We start from the raw sequence: 21,266 nt of genomic DNA, 5'->3' as shown, positions 1-21,266 counted from the left end.
ATCCTTCCTTGAAAGAGTCCCTTGCCTCCGTTTTCCCTCTGTTCAGCAATGGGGTCCCCAGCTCCCAGCCCAGCTCCCCACCTCGCCGACTCCTAAGAGAGCCTTCCTCACCCGAAGAACCTTGGAGGGCAGGCAGTACCTGGACGGTGTCCACAGGGCAGGGCACGAAGTCCGTGTGTGAGAGGCAGCGACTGGGGCCCACCAGGTGGGGCCCCCGGGGTCCCTCCCGGCGGTACTCCTTGATGGGTTCCAGATGGAGCCGCTCCCGAGGGAGCACAGCCTCGTGGCATGGGGCATAGCCAGGTGGGGGGAGGAACTTGAATTCACCATGGCGGCCACCAAGGAGGAACCGCACCCTGGAAGAGGAGAATGGGGATCGTGGGAGGGTACAGGGGACAGTCTGTGATTACTGGGGGACATGGGAGTGATCCTGGAACCCATGGAAGGTTCTGAGGGGACCCGTGGTCCCTGGGCAGTCATAGGGTCATGGAGGTCACCTAGGAGTCAGAAAGGAAAGTCTAGGGTCAAAAGAACATCATAAGGGAATGTCACTGGAGGATCCAAAAGGAAATGGGGACCATCAGGGAGTTAAGGGTGGGAGGACCTATAGTTAGGAGAGAAGAGTTTCCATGATTGCAAGGTCACGGGAAGGCCCTTTGCAGGAGTCCCCAGGTCAACAAAGCTTCTGGGAATGTTGGAAGGTTCAGGGGAAAACAAGAAGAAGGTGATTTGGGAGTCACTTGGGTCTGTTATAAGACCACCATAATTTCCACTGAATGGATATTTGGAAAACTTGGGGTCACTGGGAAAGGACTGGAAAGACTTCTCAGCCTTTGAATTAACTGAGTAGTGACTTCTGGGCCAGTCAGGATCTACTGGGCCACCTTTGGGAGATTCTGGCATCATGATAGGTTACTGACAGAGGATGGAGCTATAAGGAGGGTCTGAGGTCACTGGGAAGTTATTGGAAGTCTTGGGTCACCAGAACACATCTGGATTTGGGGGTCATCAAAAGGTCATTGTAAAATCACAGGGTCACTTGAAGGTCATTGTAGAAACATGGGGTTAGGAAGAATCTGAGGTCATTAGAATCATGCAGGGGTCACTGAGACAGTCCTAAGTGTGGATGGCTGTGTCCTTGCCTCATAGGAACGCGTGGGGTGACTGAGAAGCTGTCTTGGGTCAGTCCTCCAACACAAGACACTGGGGCAGGGGCAGGTCCTTACTTGACACCAGCTGAGAAGCTGACAACAGGGAAGAAGAGTCCGTCGAGGTTGAAGGCCTCGAAGACACCCTGCACAGGGCAACCATTGATGCGGAAGGAGATGGAGGGCACACTGAGGTCCAGGCAGCAGCTGACCACATCCTCAGGGGCCAGGAGGTGCTGTCCTGGAGAAGTCACCGGGCGTGCCACATGTCCTGCACCGGGGTCACCAGGAACAGGTCAGAAGTCAGGGATTCCATGAAACCAACAATATCAAGAAACAGGGGGCAGATATTGGAAGATCCTGTGGGGACTGGATTTGGGACACCCCTCCCAAGCATAAGTGTTCCCATGGATGGTCCTGGACTTCTAAAATTAGGAGCGAAGTTCCCCTGAAGTTAGGAAGTTTAGGATCCTGATTGCTGCATGGTCAGAGTTCACCTACAGTTACAATTATGGAAACTCTGAGGTCATAAGTCAAAGATCGAAGGTCATAATAATCTAAGCAATCTTCTGGGATCTCTAGGGTCAGAGCATGCCTTGTCTGAGGTCAGAGTTTTGGAGATTATGAGGAAACAGTTAGGGTCAGGATTCTGGAAGCTCTAGGATGAGGGTCTTGGGAAATTAGAAATAGGGATCAAAAGTTCTCCTCTACTGGGTCAAGATCCTGAGCACCCGGGTGCCTAGTCAGAGTCTGGGAAATTCTAGGGTAAATAATCAAGGGTGAGGGTCCCCTGGAAGGGTCTAGGTACCTGTCCAGAGGTGCAGTCCATCAAAGCCATAGGAATAGAGGTCATCGCCGACCCCATTGCCGCCCCAGCCCTCGCCGCCCCCAGGGTAGGGGCTGTAGCCCTCAGTGAGGGCCCAGCCCACCCGCAGGTGGGTGGCCTGAGCTGTCAGAAACGGAGCCACCTCGTCCACCATCACCTCAAAGTACCATTTGCCGTACTGCGTGGAGCCCTCTGCTCGACCCACAAAGATGTTGGGGCGGATGCTGCAGGAGAGAAGGAGAGGAGAGACTGGTTGTGAGGAGGGAAATAGGGAGACAGACAGACAGACAGAGAGCCATCAAAAGACAGAGATGAGAGATGGGAGAGAACCAGGGTTAAGGAGATTGAAGAGAAACAAGAACAGGTAACGACAAAAAGGGAAAACAGAAAGAGGCAGAAATGGAGCCCAGACGAGAGAACGAGAGGAATGGGGACCCACGGGGGAATAGGACAAGGTGGACTCCTGAGAAGGGACATTCACCTGGGTTGAAGTCTCTGGGTCAGAGAAAGGGTCAAGAGGGTCTGAGCCCAGGGTCAGGGGTTAGGAGCCACACCTGGTGACATAGTTGATGAGGTTTGTCTGTAGCAGAAGCTCACGACCAGGGAGCAAGTTCTCCGTAATGAGATCTTGGTTGGAGCGCACAGCCACACCATTGCACACACAGAGGGAGCACAGCACATCCAGGACCTGGAGGTCAAGGTCAGAGGTAAAGGGGAGTGAAGGTGCAGGCAGGGGGCCTATAGGAGGACTTGGATAGGAAGCCAGAATGCAAGAATGGTGCATCTGGTCAGCATAGGAAAATTCTGCCTGAAAGAAGGTGGTGAGAGTGAAAGGTCAGGGATTCCAGAGAAAGGTCAGGGGTCAAAGAGGGCTGGGGGGAGAGGTGAGGTCACATGGGTTGGGATAAGGCCTCAGCAGTGTAAGAAAGGATAGGTTGGAATCATGAAGAAAGAGATCAAAGGACAAAAGACAGACGGAAAGGGTCAGTGAGAGGCATAGGAACCAAGATTTGATTTAGGATCAGCAGGGTTACAAACGTGTATCTTCAGAGGCCAGTGGATGTGTGAGTGTGTGCAATGGTCAGGAATCACGCAGCAGGAACTGGCAGGGCCTATGGCAGACTGCAGAGAGTACACGCAGCACACCTAAAGGCTATAAAATCTGAAAACTTTAAAAACACGTCAGAGGCTGGTGCAGTGGTGCAGGCCTATAACTCCAGCCACTCGGGAGGCTGAGGCAGAAGGATCACAAGTTCAAAGCCAGCCTCGGTGACTCAGCGAGGCTCTAAGCAACTCAGTGGGACCCTGTCTCAAAATAAAAAAATAAACAGGGCTGGGGATGTGGCTCCATGACAAGGTCTCTCTGGGTTCAATCCCCAGTATAAAACATAAAAAATGGAGCCAGGAGGTTGAGCCCCTCATGGTGAAATGGAAGCATGGGAGAGGGGAGTCCAGGTAAGAGATGAGAGGAGAGGAATCCTGGGGCCCCAGGAGGAGGTCAGGGTTCCAAGGTCAGGATGACAGGCCCACCTTGTGGTTCCTCCCGTGCTTGTCCAGGAGTGAGATGATGGACTTGATGTGGTTTTCCTGGATGATGTTCAGGACCTCGGGACTCTCGATCAGGACACAGTATAGCACCTCCAGGATGCCTGCCCCAGTGCCGATGGGAAGACGTGAGGCGGTGCAGCTCCCCCTCCCCACCCCGTCCCATTCCCTGGGCTCTCTTACCAGACGAGGCCTCCAGCCGGTCCAGCTTGCTGACCAGCCAGTCCAGGTTCGTGGAGAACAGGGCACAGTTGGTCCGATTGCCACGGATCAGAGAGGCTGAGGGTGGAGGAGGAATCAGACGCCATGGGATGGGGGATCTGGGGTAGTCTTGGGGGAGTTAGGTGTGAGGTTCCTTACCCAGGAGTTCATAGAGCAAGTTCACAATCTCTTTCCAGGACTCAGCTGCCTCCTCCCCCGCATATTCAGCAAAGTGGGCAGCTGTGGTGTAGACGTTTAGGCGATCGATGCAATTCAGGACCAGGGAGAGCATCCCCTGGGTGGTGAATACAGGAGATGGTCACAACTGGGGTCCCAGGCCCTCCCTTCCTCTTCTTTCTCGGATTTACTAATTCACATTCCTTCAACAGCTAGTGGCTGTCCCGCTTTGGTCCCAGTATCCTCCCCTCCTCCTTGGCTCCCCAAACCTGTCCTTGTCCTCTCTGCCTCTACAGTCAACATAACTTGCCTTTATTACCATCAGGGTTGAATTTGTGCTTCCCCATCCCCCTCTCTGTCTCTGCTACTTCCTTCCAAGCAGCCCACAGTTTGCCTGCTTTACAACTTGGGATATGCAGCAGGCATTCTTTTGCGCAATGTTATGTTTTGAGATTCAAGCACATGGCTGCATGTGGCTGTACCTTCTCTTCATTTTCATTTCCACGGCTGGGATGTGCCAAGCTTATGGATCCATTCTAGTGCTGTGGACATTTGGGCTGTTTCCAGTTTTAGGCCACTGCAAATAGTTCTACTATGAACCAGGGGTGCTTAACCATTAATCCACATCCCCAGGTCTTTCTACTTTTTGAAACTGGGTCTTGTTAAGTTGTTTATGGCCTCATCAAGTTGCTGAGGCTGGCCTCAAACTTACTATCCTCCTGCCTCAGCCTCCTGAGTCTCTGGGATCACCGGCATGAGCCACCACACCCAGCTCTGTTATGACAATGTTTATACAGTCATCCTCTCCCTTATCTGTGGTTTCACTTTCTGCGGTTTCAGTTACCCCAATCATCCACAGTCCAAAAATATTAAACGGGAAATTCCATATTTTGAGAGAGAGGGAGATCACATTCACATGACTTTTATTACAGTATATTGTTATAATACTTATATTTTATTATTAGTTATTATTGTTAATCTCTTATTGTACTTAAAGTTTAAATTAAACTCAATTATAGGTATGTGTGTATAGGGAATAATATAGTATACATAGGTTATAACTTTGGTTTTATCTGAGTTTCAGGCTCCACTGGAGATCTTGGAACACATCCTCTGCAGATAAAGGAGGACATGTGTAGCTATGTCCAGAAACCCATATCATCAGTAAGAGAAGCTGGGCTTCACGACAGAATACAACCAAGCTGGAGTCACACAGACTAGTTCTGCCAGTAACTCCTTGTGACTTTAGAAGACCTAATCTTCCAGTAACTCCCAAAGCCAAAGATCTCACCGTGACCTAGATGTTCTCACCTCTCTGAACTCATCTCCCCCCACCCTTCCCTGGCCACTCTGCTCATCACCTCTTTGCTCTTTCTGGAACATTCCAAGCACACTCCCACCTCAGGGCCTTTGCATTTGCTCCCTCCTCTACCAGTAGCCCTTCCCCCAGGTATGCCCTGCCTCCCTCGCTTTCTTCAGGTCAGCCTGCCTGAGCACTCTATTTTAAATCCTTCCCTGATTTATTTTTCTCCTTAGCACTTATTGCCATTGACATGACACCAGTGTACTTATTTATTTTACTAATCATCCATCTTCCCCTGCTGTGTGAACTCCATAAGGACAGTTTTCTGTTTTTTTCACAGCTGGCATATTGGCTGAGTAGATGATGAACTTCATCTCTCTGGGCTTCAGTAACCCCCTCTATAACATGGAAATTACAATCCCCCTATGGGGTCACTGAGAGAACGACATGGATATAGAGCCCTTAACACACAGTAAGGGATAACTTCAAGGTGACAATGACCACTAACACTTACAGAGCATCTCCTCTACTAGAACTGTCCTAAGCATCTGCATATATTATAGTAATTCTATCCTGTGGGTAGCATCGTTACCATTGCTATTATCTTTTACAGGTCTTTCTCCCTGAATCCCCTGGAGGGCTGGATACCTTTGAATGGACATGCTTCCTCCACTAAAGAAGGTATCAGACCCCCTGACCTTTGGCCAGGCCCCAAGTCCCACTGCTCTAGGCTCCTCCTACCCAGACCTCCGGCTGATAGGAGCCAGGCACACCTCTTCCCTCCGTGTTCTTCTAACAAACGCCCAGCCCCAGACCCCAGGTTAGGTCCTTCCATATGCTCTCTTCCATGAAGCCCCCAATACAACCTTGGACCCCGTACTCCCCACCCTCAGGCCCCGCCCCCACGACACGGCCCCCTGAGCCGGCAGCCCCACCCCTCTCAGCCTCCACCTTCTCCCCAGCCTCCCCTCCCAGGCCGGGCCTTGGCACGGAGCTTGGCACTGAGGCCCCGCCCCCCACCCCATCCCTCCCTCAAGGCCCGCCCACCACCTAGTCCCGCCCCTAGAGGCCCCGGCCCCTTAGTTCTCTCAGGCTGAGACCTTCCTCGTGCTCCTCCCCTGGTCACGCCCCGCTGCCTGGCTCCTAGTCCCCAGGTTACTCGGGCCCTGGCTTCCCTGCGCCGCAGCTCCGCCCTAGGCCACGCCCCTGTTCCCACAGACCCCGCCCCTCCCACGCCGCGGCCCCACCTCCTCCTGGAAGAGGCTCTGGCGGTTGCGCAGGCTGCGCAACTTGCTCTGCTTTTCTTCGTGCTGCAGTTCCTCAGAGGGCGGCTCGAAGTAAACGATGAGGTCCTGCAGGCTCAGGATGACTCCCTCAATGGGCAGCGCCGAGCCAGCCGGCGGACCTGAGCCCCGAGGTTTCCCGCTGAAGCTGTCCAGGCCCCTGAGGGGACCACCAATTGTCAGCCAGGGCTCCATCTCCGACTGTCACCACCCCACCCTGCTGGACTCCCCCAGACTCCTGCTTTGCAGAGGGGGTGAGGGACAGACGAAAGCAGAGAAAGACCTTGGCCCGAGGTCACAGGGCAACCAAGGGCAGAGCTGGGACTGGAACTCACTCCTATGGAGGCACAGGACTGGGAGGGTCCAGGATCGAGCGTTTGGGTGTCAGAGATGTAAAAGGTAATGATCATGAGGGTGAGGCCAAAGGTCATGGTTGTCTATGTCAGATTAGGGGTCAGGAGCTTAGAGATTAGGAGCCAGTGTATGTTAGACAGGGTGGTAGATTCCAGAGGTCTCTGGAGATTAAAGCAATCAGGTGCATGACCACCAGGAGCCTGGGGCCACCCCGGGCAGGGTAGGCAGCTGCTTACTTGATGAACTGGTTGTACAAGCCAGCAGTGCTATGGATCATGCGGGCAGCCTGGGACTCCTCCTGTTGGCACCGGGTCAGTGACAGCGCATCATCCATATGGCCCTCCTGGTGTAGCATGGCCTGGGCGCAGAGTCAGAAGGGGATCAGTCACCCAGGACCATGACCCACAGGCCTCTGTCCAGAGCCAAGTCTCACAGCTGCCCCCTGTGCCACAGAATCCCTCCGCAGATCTGCCCCATCTTTCTGTCCCTCTTCATCTGTCTTTTCCTTTCCTCTCTCTTCTTCCTCTCCATGTCTCCATCTGTTTCCCTTCCTGCTTTTCCCTCTGTTCTCTTTCCCCATCTCTTTCTCTTCCTTGTTGTGCTCCTGTCTTGTCTTCTCTCTCTGCATTCCTATGCCTTTTACAGACTTAAACACCCTTCCCCCCAAAAGCTCTGTCACCCCAAACTTAACACTTCCCAGGCAGAATGCCTGTCACAGCTGACACCCCAGACCTCGTCCAGTCCCACGAATATAAATAACATCCACCTGCTGACAACTCCCACATGTCATCTTCTGGTCCAGGTCCTCTCTACATCCTCAATTTTTATGTCCAAACAAGTATAAGTGTACACACACACACACACACACACACATACTTACATACATGTAGGTATATATATTTTCTATATCTCTTTCCTTTTTGGTCTTTCTCAGTCTGTTTTTCCCTCTCAGACTCTGTCTTTCTCTCAGTTCCATCTTCAAACTCCTGGAGGCTCAGGCATGACCACCCGGCCCCCTTCCTGTCCCTCCCCGACCCCACCTTGCCCCTGCCAGGAGCTCACCTTCTTCTTGAGCACTCCGAGTCTCAGGGCCTTGGGGTCAGGGGCTGCATAGGTGAGCCACAGGCCTGAGGCCACGTGCTGCACAAAGCACAGTGACTCGCCATACTTGATCTCGGGAGGGCCCATTCCCTCCACATCCCGCTTGGGGACCACATCCAGCTTTTCCTGCAGGGGCAGAGGACAGGGGTCAGCCTCCTCTGCCTGTGTATTTAAGGGAGGTGGCACACCGAGGGACTGGAGAGTAGAAGCTGGGTGGAGACCAGAGCTTCGGGCGAGAGGGCACCCTGACCCCCACAGACCTTGGAGATGCGGAAACAGAAGGAGGTGGCTTTGGTGTGGGCTTTGCTGGCGTCAACCACCACCAGGCCCTGGTCCTCTGTGAGTGCCAGGTACCGCCCAGTGGTAACATGCCGGATTCGCAGTGGCTGGCCCCAGCGCAGGTGGCTCCCGCTCCAGCTGTGGAAGGTGAGGGCAATGGGAGTCAGAAGACCCCCCAAACCTCCCGTGGATACCATAGTCTTGGTCTAAACCTCCTTAAGTCCATGACTCCCTTCTGGGGTTCCCTGAGCCATTCTCGAGACCCCCAAATCTTCCTTGGACCCCCCTCAGTCCTACCTGGAGAATTCCAATCCTCTCTCAAGCCCTTGAAGATTCCATAGGGCTCCCCAGATGTCTCCAGTGCCCCTGTTTTTTTCAGACCTCTACATTCTCCACCCAAGACCCTTAATCTTTTCCCCAGGAATCTACCCCAATCCCCTAAAACCTCTTTTTTGTCCAGGACTCCACTCCAGGATCCCAGAGGACCTCCATCTCTCATTTGATCTCCCCAGATATTCTCCCACACAAAAAGAAAACCCTACAATCTCTTCCTCAGATCTTCCTTGGAGACCTTCTCTCCCCTCCCAGCCTCCCTAAGGAGATGCCAGCCCTTCCCCCTCCCGTCCCCACACCTGATTCTCAGGGGCTCCAGCCTCCAGAGGGAACGGGCATGGGTGCATACAGATCCTCCTTCGTAATAGACAAGTCTGGGACACAGGAAAGAGGAAGGTCAGGAGTTCAGGCTCCAGTCCCCCAGAGTCTGGTCCTTAATCCCATTCATAGGGTCTGCTAGAGTTTGGATCTCGAATATTCTCCAAAGGCCCATGTGTTCAAGAGTTAGTCCCCAGCCTGTGACACTATCGGAAGGTGATAGAACCTTGAAGAAGTGAGGACTAGTGGAAGGAAGTTAGGTCACTGGGAACATGGCCATGAAGGAGACATTGAGACCCTGATCTCCTCCACTTTCTCTTATTTCCTCTCAGTTTCCCTTAGGTGAACTGGCCGCCAATGCGTGCTCCCGCCATGATGTACTGTGTTCATGATTGAACCCACAACCCAAAGCAATAGGGCCAAACAACCACGGACAAAACCTCTGAAACTGGGAACCAAAATAAACCTTTTCCCCTATTAGGTTGATTATCTCAGATATTTTGTCACAGTAACAGAAAACCCATGAACACAGGCCCCTTAGCCAAACTCTTCCCCCCATTTCCACCCCTAGCCTCCAGGTCTGCTTGTTCCCAGCCCAGACCTGCGCTGGTCATCACTGTCAGCAGGGGAAATGGTCAGACATTCATCCATGTGTCCATGAAAGAGGCGAAGGACATGGCCTCCTGTCACATAACCTGTGGAGGAGCCAGGAGAGGTGGTCATTGTGAAGCAGGAGCCCCCAAAATTTCTGGGAGCCAGGGTGGAATCCAGAGAGCCTACACGTCCCAAGGGCTGGTATTGGGGGTCTGTAGTTGACAACCGGAGTTTCAGGGTCTTAAGAATACAACATTCAGGTTAAGTTTCAGGTCTGAAGTGGGGATATGAGATTTAGGTTCTGGGACTATGTTTGGGAGTTCTGGGTATGCAAGAGCTGAAGCTGGGGGTTAGGGATCTGTGGTTAAGGGTTCTGAGTTTGGACTTTTGAGGTTGAGGTTAGAATATGTGATCAGAAGGTTACATCTAGGATGCTGGTATCTGACTTCCCATCTTGCACTTGGGGTCTGGGTTTACAGGTGTGATAGTTTGGTCTGAAGTTCGAGTCTAGAGTTAGGGCCTGAATTCTTTTTCTGTAGTGCTGGGGATTGAACCCAGGGCCCTGAACATGCTAAGGAAGCTCTGCATAGCTGAGCTACATCTTCAGCCATTTTAAAATTTTATTCTGAGACAGAGTCTCACTGAGTTGCTAAGGTTAGCCTCAAATTTCAAATCCTCCTGCCTCAGCCTCCAGAGTTACTGGGATTACAGGCATGCAGCACTGCACCTGTCTCCCAAGGGCCTAAATTTCAAGTGTTAATTTTGGAGGTCAGGCTGGTCTCTATAGTCTGGGGTCTACCTATGGTTTGGCAACTGAGTTCTGGAGCATGCACTTGGCAAGAGCTGAGGAGTAGTTTGTAGTTAGAAATTGATGGGTGTGAGTTTGGGATTGATGGGTGTAGTTTGAGTCTCAGTTTGGTTCTGGTTTAAGAATCTGAGGTTTTGTGAATAAAAAGTAGGGTCAAAGTTTTGGGACCATTCTTTGGAGTCATATTTTGGGGATCTAAATTTGGAAGTTTGATTTTTGGGAGTTTTGGGTTTGGAGCATGGAAATCTGAGGCTAGTGGGTTAAAGTGTGGTATCTGAATGAGGAATTGTGGTTTGCGAATCTGAGGTGTGGATTTGAGGGGGGTCTGAGGTAACAGTCTGTGCTTATTTCTGAAGATAAAGATCTAAGAGATAATCTCTAAATTTGATCTTTATAAGCTTTGGATCTGAGTTTAGGGGTCTGACCTCTAGGACTGAGTTGGTATTTTTAATTTATTTTTTTAGTTGTAAATGGACACGGTATCTTTATTTTTTTATGTGGTGCTGAGCATTTGACCCAGGGCCCAACATGTTCGAGGCAAGCGCTCTACCACTGAGCCATAGCCACAGACACAGCCCCTCTAGAACTGAGTTTGATGTGGGAGCTTTAGGGATAATACTTCGGGGTCTGAATTTGGGAATCTGACATTGAGTTGGAGGTTTGGGGGTCTGAGTTCTGGGGGTCAGGCTTTGGGACCAGTTGGAAATTTAAGTATGAGGGCCATAATGTGGACAATCAGGTTTAGAGTCTGAGATGCCAAGACTCAGTTGGGCGTGTCTGAGGGTCTGCTTGGGGGGGGCCTCAGTCTAGGGACCAGAGGCCTGGAGCCTCACCCTCTTCACAGCAGGAGCAGATGGGGTTCATGTTCCACAGTGTCTGCATGAAGGAAGCATCAACCTGCAGCTCTCCACTCGCTGTTGACAGGTGCTGGGGGGACCAGGATGTGATGGAAAAGATGGGGAGAAGTAGGCAAGAGTCCAGAGTCAAAGGCCAGAAATCAGAGAAAAATGCCAGCAAACATACAAATTTGAGACAGAAAAACTGCAGGTCACAGATCAAGAAACCAAGATCAAGTCAGGAAATGGGGGTCAGAAATCAGAGAAATGGGTATCACAAGTCAAGAAGCCAGAATTGGGAGTCAGGACATGGGGAGCCAGAGACCAGCTAGGTAAAGCAGTAATGAGACAGGACGGATCCCATGCATGTCCAGCCCTCTGAGCAGCAGGAGTCCCCAGCAGGATGAAACTGCTCACCAGGTAGCGCTCGGAGGAGACGCTGACAAGGATGAGGTCATCTCCAACTCGGACCTTCTCTCCTTCAGACCTCTGCTTGGAAGCTGGGTGCATTGTCCACCAACAGGCCTCTCCTGTGGGTGGGGGCAGGACAGGAGGGTAGCTATCCGCATGGTGTTCTTTCCTAGGGTGTTCCCAGCCACCGAGCCTCCCAGGTTTGTAGATCCCCTATTGCTGCCACCAACCCTCTGCCTAGAATTCCCATCCACATGTCCATCCACACGCCCAAACCCTCTGCCTCGAAGCCCTCGCTCCTGTTCCCAGAGCAGCCTCATGCCTGTCTCCAAAGTTCTGCAGACCTCCTGCCCCCGGACTCCCTGCCTTGGCACCCCATCACACCCCTGCCCGCATAGCCCCTGCACCTGTTGCGTCCTCCTGCAGTCCCACATCGAAGGCCAGCTTGTCAGTCATGGAGCGGGAGGTGGTGAGGCAACTCAGGTACTAGGGTGAGAGAGAGGTCAGCCTCCTCCTGGCAGGCCTGCCCCAGCCGCCGCCCACGCCCATGTCCCCACTGATGCACTCACCATGCGGCTGTGTGCGTGCCGGAGCAGGATGGCATGACCGTACAGGAGCGTCCTGTGTCCCCCACCCTGGGATGACTATGGGGACAGTGAGAGCACAGAGTAAGCACAGACCCCAGATTCTCAAGACCTCCAAATCATCTGGCCGATTCGCAGGTGGGAATATGCTCTCCATAAAATACCATGCTCAGGCCTGGGGGTGAGGAAACCTCAGCGGGGACCCTCAACAGATTCTCCGCCTCCTTTTCCCTGTCCATGGAGCAGGGCTGTGTCTCTGGAAGCCTGGGGGTAAGGTGTTTTCTATTCCCCGAAGCCTGCTCTGTCCTCCCTGCCTACTTCATCTTGTTGACAGGCCCAGAGGTCATCCAGGGAGAATGAACCCATCTTTCAGATGCCTGGGGACATTCATGGAAGCCTTAGAGTCTTGTGTTAGATGGACCTTAGCTCCCTCTGTCCTGACCTGTCACATCGTTACTGAGCTGCAGTCCTAGCAGTGGATAAATATGTGAACATCACCCACTGCGATAAGGTAGCCTCCCCGCCCAGTGACTGCCCCTCCCCTCCCGAGCACAGAGCAGCCCTTAGGGGAGGGGTACATTCGGTTGCTCCTCATGCCTCTGTCATGGCTCTCATGCCCATGCTGAGGGCCATGTGATGAGGCCACGTGATCACATGGCAGACCCACTCCTGAACTGGAGGGGACTCACACTTGGGATAGAGGGAGGTGAAGGGAGAGGTCCCATGCGGTGAGGAGCTGGGGGTCACAGTGGCGGGAAAAGGTGGGCAAAGAGGAGGAAGGAACAGGGAGGGAAGTGGAGCTTAGAAGCCCCGCCCCTTCCTTCCTGTTTGCCTGGCCTGTTTGGGACTCCACAGCCCCTGACAACCGGGGTGGGGGAGAAACCCCCAGCCTTGTGTGCAGGGTGTGGGCCCCAGCAGCAGGCCTGGGGTCAGGAGTGGGAAGGACAGGTGACACCCAAGGCCAGACCTACCCACTTATCCAAATTGAGGCCCTGTGGGGGCGGGACAAAGAGAGGAAGAAGAGTAGGTGATAAACAATCCCTAGGTCCCCTCATCCATCCCTGTCCCTGTGTCCTGCCCCCATGGGGGGAGCCTCACCTCCACACCGGACTCCACAGTGTTGGCCAGCATCTCCTGCAGGGCTCTGACAGACAGGGACTGCTCCAGGATGAAGCAACAGATGGCCAGATCAGGGGGCACATTCTGGGGTAGAATGGACAGATGTCAGTGGGGTCTGAAGGGTCCCAAGCACTACTCCCTGACGTACCCCATCCCTTAGTCTCACCTGGAGAAACCCTGGCCTCACCCCAACCCCACAAGAACCCCTGTCCCCTGCCCCCTCAGACACACTGAATCTGCACCCACTTTGCAGGAAACACCTCTTCCATACCTCCTCCTTCAAATACCCACACCCCACCCGAAGTCCACAGAAGCTTCCATACCACCCTCCTCATTGAAGCACCCCAGGTCTCCCCTGATCTCACAGGAAGCCTCGGCCCTCTGCCTGCCCCTCAGACACACAGCCACTGCTCTGACTGCAGGAAACTCCCGCTCTGTGCCTTCTGCAGCAGAGAGCCCCAAATCTCCAGCCTTGCCCAGGACAATCCCTCAAACACCCCTGGGCACTGAATCACATTGCAGGAGGGTCCAACCTGACACATCCCCCTCAGTCTCCCACCCCAGTCACCTCAGATGCCTGGACAGCCTCCCACTTAGACTCAAGACTACCCCACTCCAGCCCGTGCTCACCCAGACCCTGAGACCTCCTGTCCCCTTCCTCTCACAGCCCCCAGTCCATTCCCCACAGGGGCCTTCTTCCCTCATACCCTGAGAACAACTAACCCTCAGACCTCAGGTTTCTTTGGTCTCAGCCTCCACTGTCCCCGCTTCGGGCCCATACTAGTGTCCCCCCTCATCTTGGATCCAAGCCCCCCTGGCACCTCAGTCACATACCTCTCAGACCTGGACACTTAGAACCCCAAGCCCAGATCCTGAGATCATCTTCACCTCAGACCCTGCTGAGACCCTCAATTCCCCGCACCCCTCGGAATCCCTTCATCTGCCCCATCTCGGGCCCCTCCTATTAGAGCCTTCTCCCCTCTAAAACACCTGAGTCCCCTGCCCCTCACTCCCGAGCCCCCCAGTCCCTCCTTCTAGACTCTCAGGACACTTCTTTGGACCCACAGATTTCTGTCTCCTCCAACAGATGCCAAAGAAAGCTCTGCATCTGCAGCCCCGACGCCCGGTGTGCACAGGCGTCGGCGAGGCCCGGTCCCCTCCCTCCTCAGATCCTCACCCCTACCCTCTCCGGGACCCGCCCCAGACTCCGCCCCACCCGCCTCTGCGCCCGCTCCCACCTACCTCCGACCCCGCCCCTTTCCTTAAGCCCCGCCCCACTTTCTCCCCGTCGGCTCCTCTTTTCGGACTCCGGGAGCCTCTTCCCGCGCCCCTGGACTGCGCTCGGGACCCCGCTCCGCTCCCCGCGGCGCCCGCGCCCACAGACCTGCGCGTTGCTGGTGGGCTCCAGGAAGCAGAGGCGGTTGCCGAAGCCCTCGGCGGCCAGGCAGAGCTTGAGCTGCTCCTTGAGCACGGTGGCGCTGCACTGCAGGACCACCTCGTCATCCTGCGGGGACCGAGCGGAGGGATGGCTGGTGCGGCCCGACCCAGAAGTCACGGACGCGGGCCGCCCTCCCGTGACCGATGACAGCCACCGCCCCAGCCAGAGTCGGGCCGAGGCCTTGCTACTCGCAACGTCCCCACCAATGGGAGCCAGCATCGTCTCATTTTGTCTTATTTTATTAGAGATGGGGTCTCGCTGTGTTGCCCCGCTGGCATCGAGCTCCTGGACGGAAGCGATTCTCCCGTCTCAGTCCCCCGAATCGCTGGGACTACAGTGGTGCACCACCGCTCCCGGCTTCAGCCCGTTTAAAACTGGAGAAACTGGGCTGGGGTTGTGGCTCAGTGTGGCAGGGCGCTTGCCTAGCATGTGCAAGGCACTGGGTTCGATTCTCAGCACCATAGAAATAAGTAAGTAAATAAATAAAGTTCCATCTCCAACTAAAAATGGAGAAACTGAGGACACACAGCTCCAGCTACCTCCAGAGGCCTCCCAGGCGGGGTCTAGAGAAGGAAAAGTTTGACCACCTTACAAGTTAAATGGCTTTTTAGGTTCATCCTTTTCTAATTTCCCTTTTGTGTACTGTTGCCGTAACAGCTGTCATTGGTATTTCCTAATGGCACCAAAATGCAATGCAAGGGCCTAGACTGGACCCTGGGTTCAGGGGGACATGCCATAAAGGGGCAGTATGGAGACAACGGGTGAAAGTGGAAGGAGGGCTGCGGATTAGATAATGGTGTCCTATCAACGCTGATCTTCTGATGTTGATAGCTGCGCTGTGGTTTTGTAAGAGACTGCCCTTGTTAGGACACACGGGCTGAAGTGTTAGGGGTTAAGGTATCACAGCCAGCTTACTCTCAAACAGTTCAGGGGGGAGTAGGTACATATTATATATATTTTACATATATATTATTGTATTGATTACATATTTTATATGTTATTTATATAGTTCCACATACATATGTGGAAAGACAGAAAAAAAGATAAAGCAAATGTAGCAAACTTAACATTTGGGAGGAAATGACTGACAGCTTTTATTTTTAATTCATCTTGCAGCTTTTCTGTAAATTGGAAATTATTTCAAGATGATATATTCAAACCTCAAATAAAATAAAAGTGTTTTCTGGGTGCTGGATCCATTCTAAGAACTTGACATGTATTAACTCATTTAACCCACAGGAGGAAACCAAGGCCCAGAGAAGTGGAGTGACTTGCCCAAGATCACACAGCTCACATACCTCATAGCTGGGATTTGAATTCCAATGCTGTGACTCTATACAGCACACTCTCAAAACACTAGACCATCATGTATAACTAAAAAGAACTAATAAATTTAAAAAAAACACTAGACCACCTCTTAATATATGACAGAAGTAGACCATACCTAATACCAACAAATAATATTAATGTACTTGGGGGCCAGCAATGGAGGTGCATGCCTGTAATCCCGGTGACTCAGGAGGTCAGATGTAGGAGGATCACAAGTTTGAGGCCAACCTGACAACTTAACAAGACCCTGTCTCAAAATAAAAATTTAAAAGGCTGGGGATGTAGCTCCATGGTAGAGCACCCCTGGGTTCAATCCCGGTACCACAAGAACAAAAAACAATGATGGAGACTCCAGCTCCTAACCACTGAGTGTTTATTCCATTTTACAGTGGAGGAAACAGGTTCAAGAAGGATAGGTTTCCTGCCTGAGGTCACAGGGCCTCCAAGCATATCATACAAACATGTTCCCATCCTGGGCTTCAACCCACACAGGCAGCCCTCAGTCTGTCTGCTCACCCTGGGAGAAGCAGGAGGCAGGATCTAATGGCAGGAGCCCTAAAGATTGCTCTGCCCTGTGACTGCAGCCCTGACATCCTGGCACATCCTGGGTACTTGTGTATTCATACAAATCATATAGTGTGGACAGCATTGAGCATCTGCTGGCTGCTGGGTCTAATGTTCAGGGCTTTACACTCATTTAACAGACATTTACTGAACATCTACTACATGCCAGGCTCTGTTCTAGGCAGTGAATATAGAGCAGTGAACAAATAGAGAAAAATCCCTGGCTTCAGGGAGCTGACACCCTCGTGGCGGAGATGGGCAACAAACAGGTGCATAAATACGTAATTTTAAAGCCAATGATAAGTGTTATGGAAAAAATAACCCAGGGTGATGTAAGAGAGTGCTTTGGGGTGGAGATGACATCAGTGAAGGGGTGGAGTGACAGTCTCTCCAAAGAGGTGACATTTGAGCTGAGCTCAAATGTCCAGCTAACAAGGAGGAATCAGGCCTGCTCATCTCTGGGGGAAGAATGTTCCAGGAAGAAGGGCACCCTGTGCAAAGGCCTGTGGCTAGAGGGAGCTGGGGCATGGAGGGCAGCAAGGGAAATGGGTAGTGTGGGCAGCAGGAGCGTGAGGCGAAGTGGGACATGAGATCACAGAGATACTTGCAGGGACCCTTGAATTCTTATTGCATGTGTTTTTGTCCCCACTTTCCAGGTGAGGAAAATGAGGCCCAGAGAAAAAAAGCAAAAATCTTTTGTCCAAACACAAGAAGGAGGCGAAGGGTAAAGTCAAGCTATAACCCAAGACAAAGGACTCTAATCATTACACTGATTCTCAAATGTTCCGCTGCATCATACTGCATCATACTGACCATACTGTCAGGTGTGGTGTCTCACCTGTGGGTCCAGCTACCAGGGAGGCTGAGGCAGGAGGATCACTTGAGGCCAGCATAGACAACATAGTGAGACCTCATCTCAAAAAAGTAATTAATTAATTGATTGGTTTAAAAAAATTTTTTTTCAGTGCTAGATATGGAACCCAGCACCTCACACATGTTAGGTAAGGGTACTGAGCTATATCCCCAACCCTTTTTAAATTTTTTTTTTTTTTTTTTGCAGTGCTGGGGATTGAACCCAGGGCCTTATGTTTGCAAGGCAAGCACTCTACCAACTGAGCTATATCCCCAGCCCACCCTTTTTAAATTTTTTTAAAAACATTTTTTAGTCGTAGGTGGACACAATATCTTTATTTATTTTTATGTGGTGCTGAGGATCGAACCTAGTGCCTTGCACATGTGAGGCAAGCACTCTACCACTGAGTCCCAGCCCCACTTTTTAAAATTTTTATTTTGAGATAGAGTCTTGCTAAGTTGCCTAGGTTGGTCTTGAACTTGTAATCCTCCTTCTTTAGCTTCCTGAGTAGCTGACACTATAGGTGTGGGTCATAGCACCCGGTATAATTTAATTTAATAGAATAATTTTTTAAAGTGCCGCTTCCTTGCTGCCTTAGCCTCCCAACCACCAGCACCACCAAGATCTGAGTCAGTGGATCTGGGATCTGCAGGGAAATTGTATTATTAACCAGTCTCCTCCCCTTCTGAGGTTCTGACTTGGGCCGGGCTTTGAGAAACCCGAGCCTGGCAGGGCTAGAAGTTACCATTCATCAAAGGGAAATGAAATTAGTTTGAGTAGCCATGACTACCATGCTTTAAAAAAGGAATAAAATAAAGGGTGGGGGTGTGGCTCAGTGGTACAGCACAGCCTAGCATGTAGGCAGCCCTGGGTCCAGCCCCACTATAGCAAGAATTAAAAAAAAAAAAAAAAAAAAAAAAAAGACAACAACGAAGAAGAAGACCATGAAAATGGAGCAGGAGAAGAACAGAAAAGAACGATGTGCCTGTCCTGCTCTAGGGTGATCTATATTTTATGAAACTTGTTCCTATTAAAAAAAAAATAGGTGCATATGCTGGGAATGGGGGCTCACACCCACCATTCCAGTAACTTGGGAACTGAGGAAAAAGGCAAATCTCAGCAATTCAGTGAGGCTCTGAGCAACTTAGTGAGACCTGCTTCAAAATAAAAAAATTGAAGGGACTTGGGGATATAGCTCAGTGGTAATGTACCCAGAGGTTCAATTCCCAGTACCAAGAGAAAAAAAGGTGTATGTGAATGTTCACAGATGTTATTGAAAAGAGCAAGAATTGGAGACAGACAGCTGAGTGAACGGATCAGCAAGTGAACTGATCAGCAAATGGCAATATATTGCAATATAGCGTACAGTGGGATACTCTTTGGCAATAAAAAGGAATACGTTCTTGATAGGTGCTACACAGATGAATGTCAAAAATATTCCGAGCAAGCTAGATATGGTGGCACACGCCTATAATCCCACTGGCTCAGGAAGCTAAGGCAGGAGGATTACAAGTTCAAAGCCAGCCTCAGCAACTTTGTGAGGCCCTAAGCAATTCATTGAGACCCTGTCTCTAAATAAAATACAAAAAAGGAGGGACTGGGGATCTAGCTCAGGTGGTAGAGTGCTTGCCTCACGAGCACAGGGCCCTGGATTCAAGCCCCAGCACTGCAAAAAAAAAAGGGGGGGGGGGGCTGGGTATGTGGCTCAGTGATTAGGTGCCCCTGAGTTCAATCCCCAGTACTCATTATATATATATATATATATATATATATATATATATATATATATATATATATATATATATTGCTCAAAGAGCACAAGGAAATCATCAGGAATAGAAGAATGTCCTTTGTCTTTATTGTGATGGAAATTCCATGAGTTTGCACAACTCACTGAACTACAACACCTAAAACAAGTATAATTTAGTGCATGTCAATAATAGCTCAATAAAGGGTTTTTTTGTTTTGTTTTGTTTTGTTTGTTTGTTTGTTTGTTTGTTTTGTCCCAGTGCTAGGAATGGAACCCAGGGCCTTGCATTTACTAGGCTCTTGGGCTGGGCAGCTTTTCCACTGAGCTACATCCCCAGTCCAAGTCAAGTTTCCATGCTACCTATGCATATGTGCATGTACTGGATTGCAATGTAGAGTAGTTCCTTACTGGTGGAATATGATCAAAAAAGGTCTGAGAAAAGCCTAATATGACCTTAATAGCATGCATAAAATCAGACCACGTCTAAGGTCAAGAGATGTCAGGACAGGTCTCTACACCCCTAACACTGCCCTGGCACCTCTGGGCCATTTTTCTCTCGTGAAAGCAGTAGGACTGGGCCCTGGGGCCTCCAGAGATGCCATTTCCTGGCCTTGACCTTGGGCGGGTGATTCTACCACTTAGGGCTTGGTTTCCCTCAAATCTCCAGGGAGATAAAGATAGGGCCCTACCTCAGAAGATAGGGCAGCGAGAATATAATTAGATGCCTGAGGTGGCTGAAGACCTGGGCACAGGGCCTGGTGCAGTGACTACTCAGGGGCTGAGGGCCACAGCCATGGTCTTATTAGGGCTGGGGAAGGCCCAACCCATGTGGCTGCTAAGGGGCTGGGCTGAACAGGAATCCCTCCAGTGGCTGCACATCCAGCTGTCCCCATCCTTCACTACCAGTCCCAGCTGTTTGTTCCTCCCTCCCAGGAAACCAGACCTGGCTTGCCAGGGTCCTATTCTGGGTCCGGAATGCTGTGTCAGCATTTCCTGGATGGACTCAGGGCCTGGGAGGGGGAGGAGGGGGGCAGTGCAGGGTCAGCAGACCTGGCCCAGAGGAGAGAACATCTCCTCCCATAATCACACCCACAACTCCAGTTGAACCACTGGGAGGGGACAGTGGGAAGGACTGGGAGATGGGCAGCCCCTACTCCACCCCCATCCCCTCCCTGTCCCCTGCTCAGGGCCCAGAAAAGCTGGCTATTCTGGGAGGGACACCTGTTGTTCCAATTCTTATCCCTGCCCCCAGCTGAGGATCGGAGATTCAGGGAGAGAAGAGTTAGACAGCAAAATGCAGAGTGCCTGAAGCCAAGGAGGAAAGACAGAGCCAGAGACCGGGACACAGAAATGGAGAGACACGGAGACATTCTAAAGAGATGGATAGAGAGAGACACCATCCAGAGACCATTAGCAGACATATTTGATCCTCCTTCTCAAAACCAAGAGGAAAGAAAGACCCAAAACCCAAGGGACCCTCAGGAGACCCTCAAGGACTAAGAGTTGGGAGGAGTTGTGTTCTCCAGGTCACTCCAGCCCCCTTCCCAAGAATTTAAATAGGTCAGAGCCTGGAGCAAGAAGAGAATGAGGGCTGGGGTGGGGGCGGCGGACAGCTAAATTAAGCCCAGGAATTAAAGCCACGTTCCCCAAGTGCCTACTTTCAGGGTGACTGGGAGGGGCTGCTCCCTCGGTGGCCCCCCTTGTCAGGAACAAATCCCTAGTGTCAGCAGAGAAGGCGGCCGAAGATTCCCCTCCCCACTCTGTAGTCCCAAATCCTGCCAATTCTCTGTGGTGACAAAGGTGGAGGAGACATAAAGAGACAGAAACAAAGTGACAGTCACCCAAAGTGACAAAGGAAGAGAACTCGCCTCTCAGAGATCACAGCAAGCAGGACAAAGATATTCATAGTCAGGGAGACACTCAGAGAAGTAGTCCCAGAGACCCCTCACCCGCAGATACTCACCGTCCGAAGGAACTGGACCTCATCCTCGCCCTCTCCTCCGTCACCCATGATGTCGAAGCCCGAGGACCCGGGGTTGAGGTCTGAGGATGGCGGGAGGGGGCCGCAGGCTGGGGGAGGCGGGCTGGGGGCGGGCTGGGGTCGAAGACCTC

General features: G+C 51.7%; 1 protein-coding gene across 4 annotated transcripts in view; it reads right to left on the bottom strand.

The window, feature by feature from the left end:
• The window catches only part of RYR1 (ryanodine receptor 1), a 119,077-nt gene extending 97,811 nt beyond the window's left edge, over window positions 1-21,266 (bottom strand). For all 4 annotated transcript variants that reach the window (XM_079117384.1, XM_079117386.1, XM_079117385.1 and 1 more), the window contains exons 1-20: window positions 21,118-21,266; window positions 14,605-14,724; window positions 13,200-13,304; window positions 12,087-12,161; window positions 11,925-12,003; window positions 11,524-11,636; window positions 11,104-11,197; window positions 9,470-9,563; window positions 8,850-8,924; window positions 8,199-8,355; window positions 7,900-8,064; window positions 7,074-7,195; window positions 6,448-6,643; window positions 3,880-4,015; window positions 3,703-3,798; window positions 3,505-3,623; window positions 2,529-2,662; window positions 1,957-2,198; window positions 1,227-1,419; window positions 140-356 (exon numbers count right to left, since the gene is read on the bottom strand). In XM_079117384.1, the coding sequence (XP_078973510.1) occupies window positions 140-356; window positions 1,227-1,419; window positions 1,957-2,198; window positions 2,529-2,662; window positions 3,505-3,623; window positions 3,703-3,798; window positions 3,880-4,015; window positions 6,448-6,643; window positions 7,074-7,195; window positions 7,900-8,064; window positions 8,199-8,355; window positions 8,850-8,924; window positions 9,470-9,563; window positions 11,104-11,197; window positions 11,524-11,636; window positions 11,925-12,003; window positions 12,087-12,161; window positions 13,200-13,304; window positions 14,605-14,724; window positions 21,118-21,165 (2,580 nt within the window). In that variant the 5' untranslated portion in view covers window positions 21,166-21,266. The remainder of the gene's footprint in view (window positions 1-139; window positions 357-1,226; window positions 1,420-1,956; window positions 2,199-2,528; window positions 2,663-3,504; window positions 3,624-3,702; window positions 3,799-3,879; window positions 4,016-6,447; window positions 6,644-7,073; window positions 7,196-7,899; window positions 8,065-8,198; window positions 8,356-8,849; window positions 8,925-9,469; window positions 9,564-11,103; window positions 11,198-11,523; window positions 11,637-11,924; window positions 12,004-12,086; window positions 12,162-13,199; window positions 13,305-14,604; window positions 14,725-21,117) is intronic.

This window comes from Sciurus vulgaris (assembly GCF_902686455.1).
Source record: "Sciurus vulgaris genome assembly, chromosome: 17".
Lineage (NCBI taxonomy): Eukaryota > Metazoa > Chordata > Mammalia > Rodentia > Sciuridae > Sciurus > Sciurus vulgaris.
This window is presented reverse-complemented; position numbering and strand designations above follow the sequence as displayed.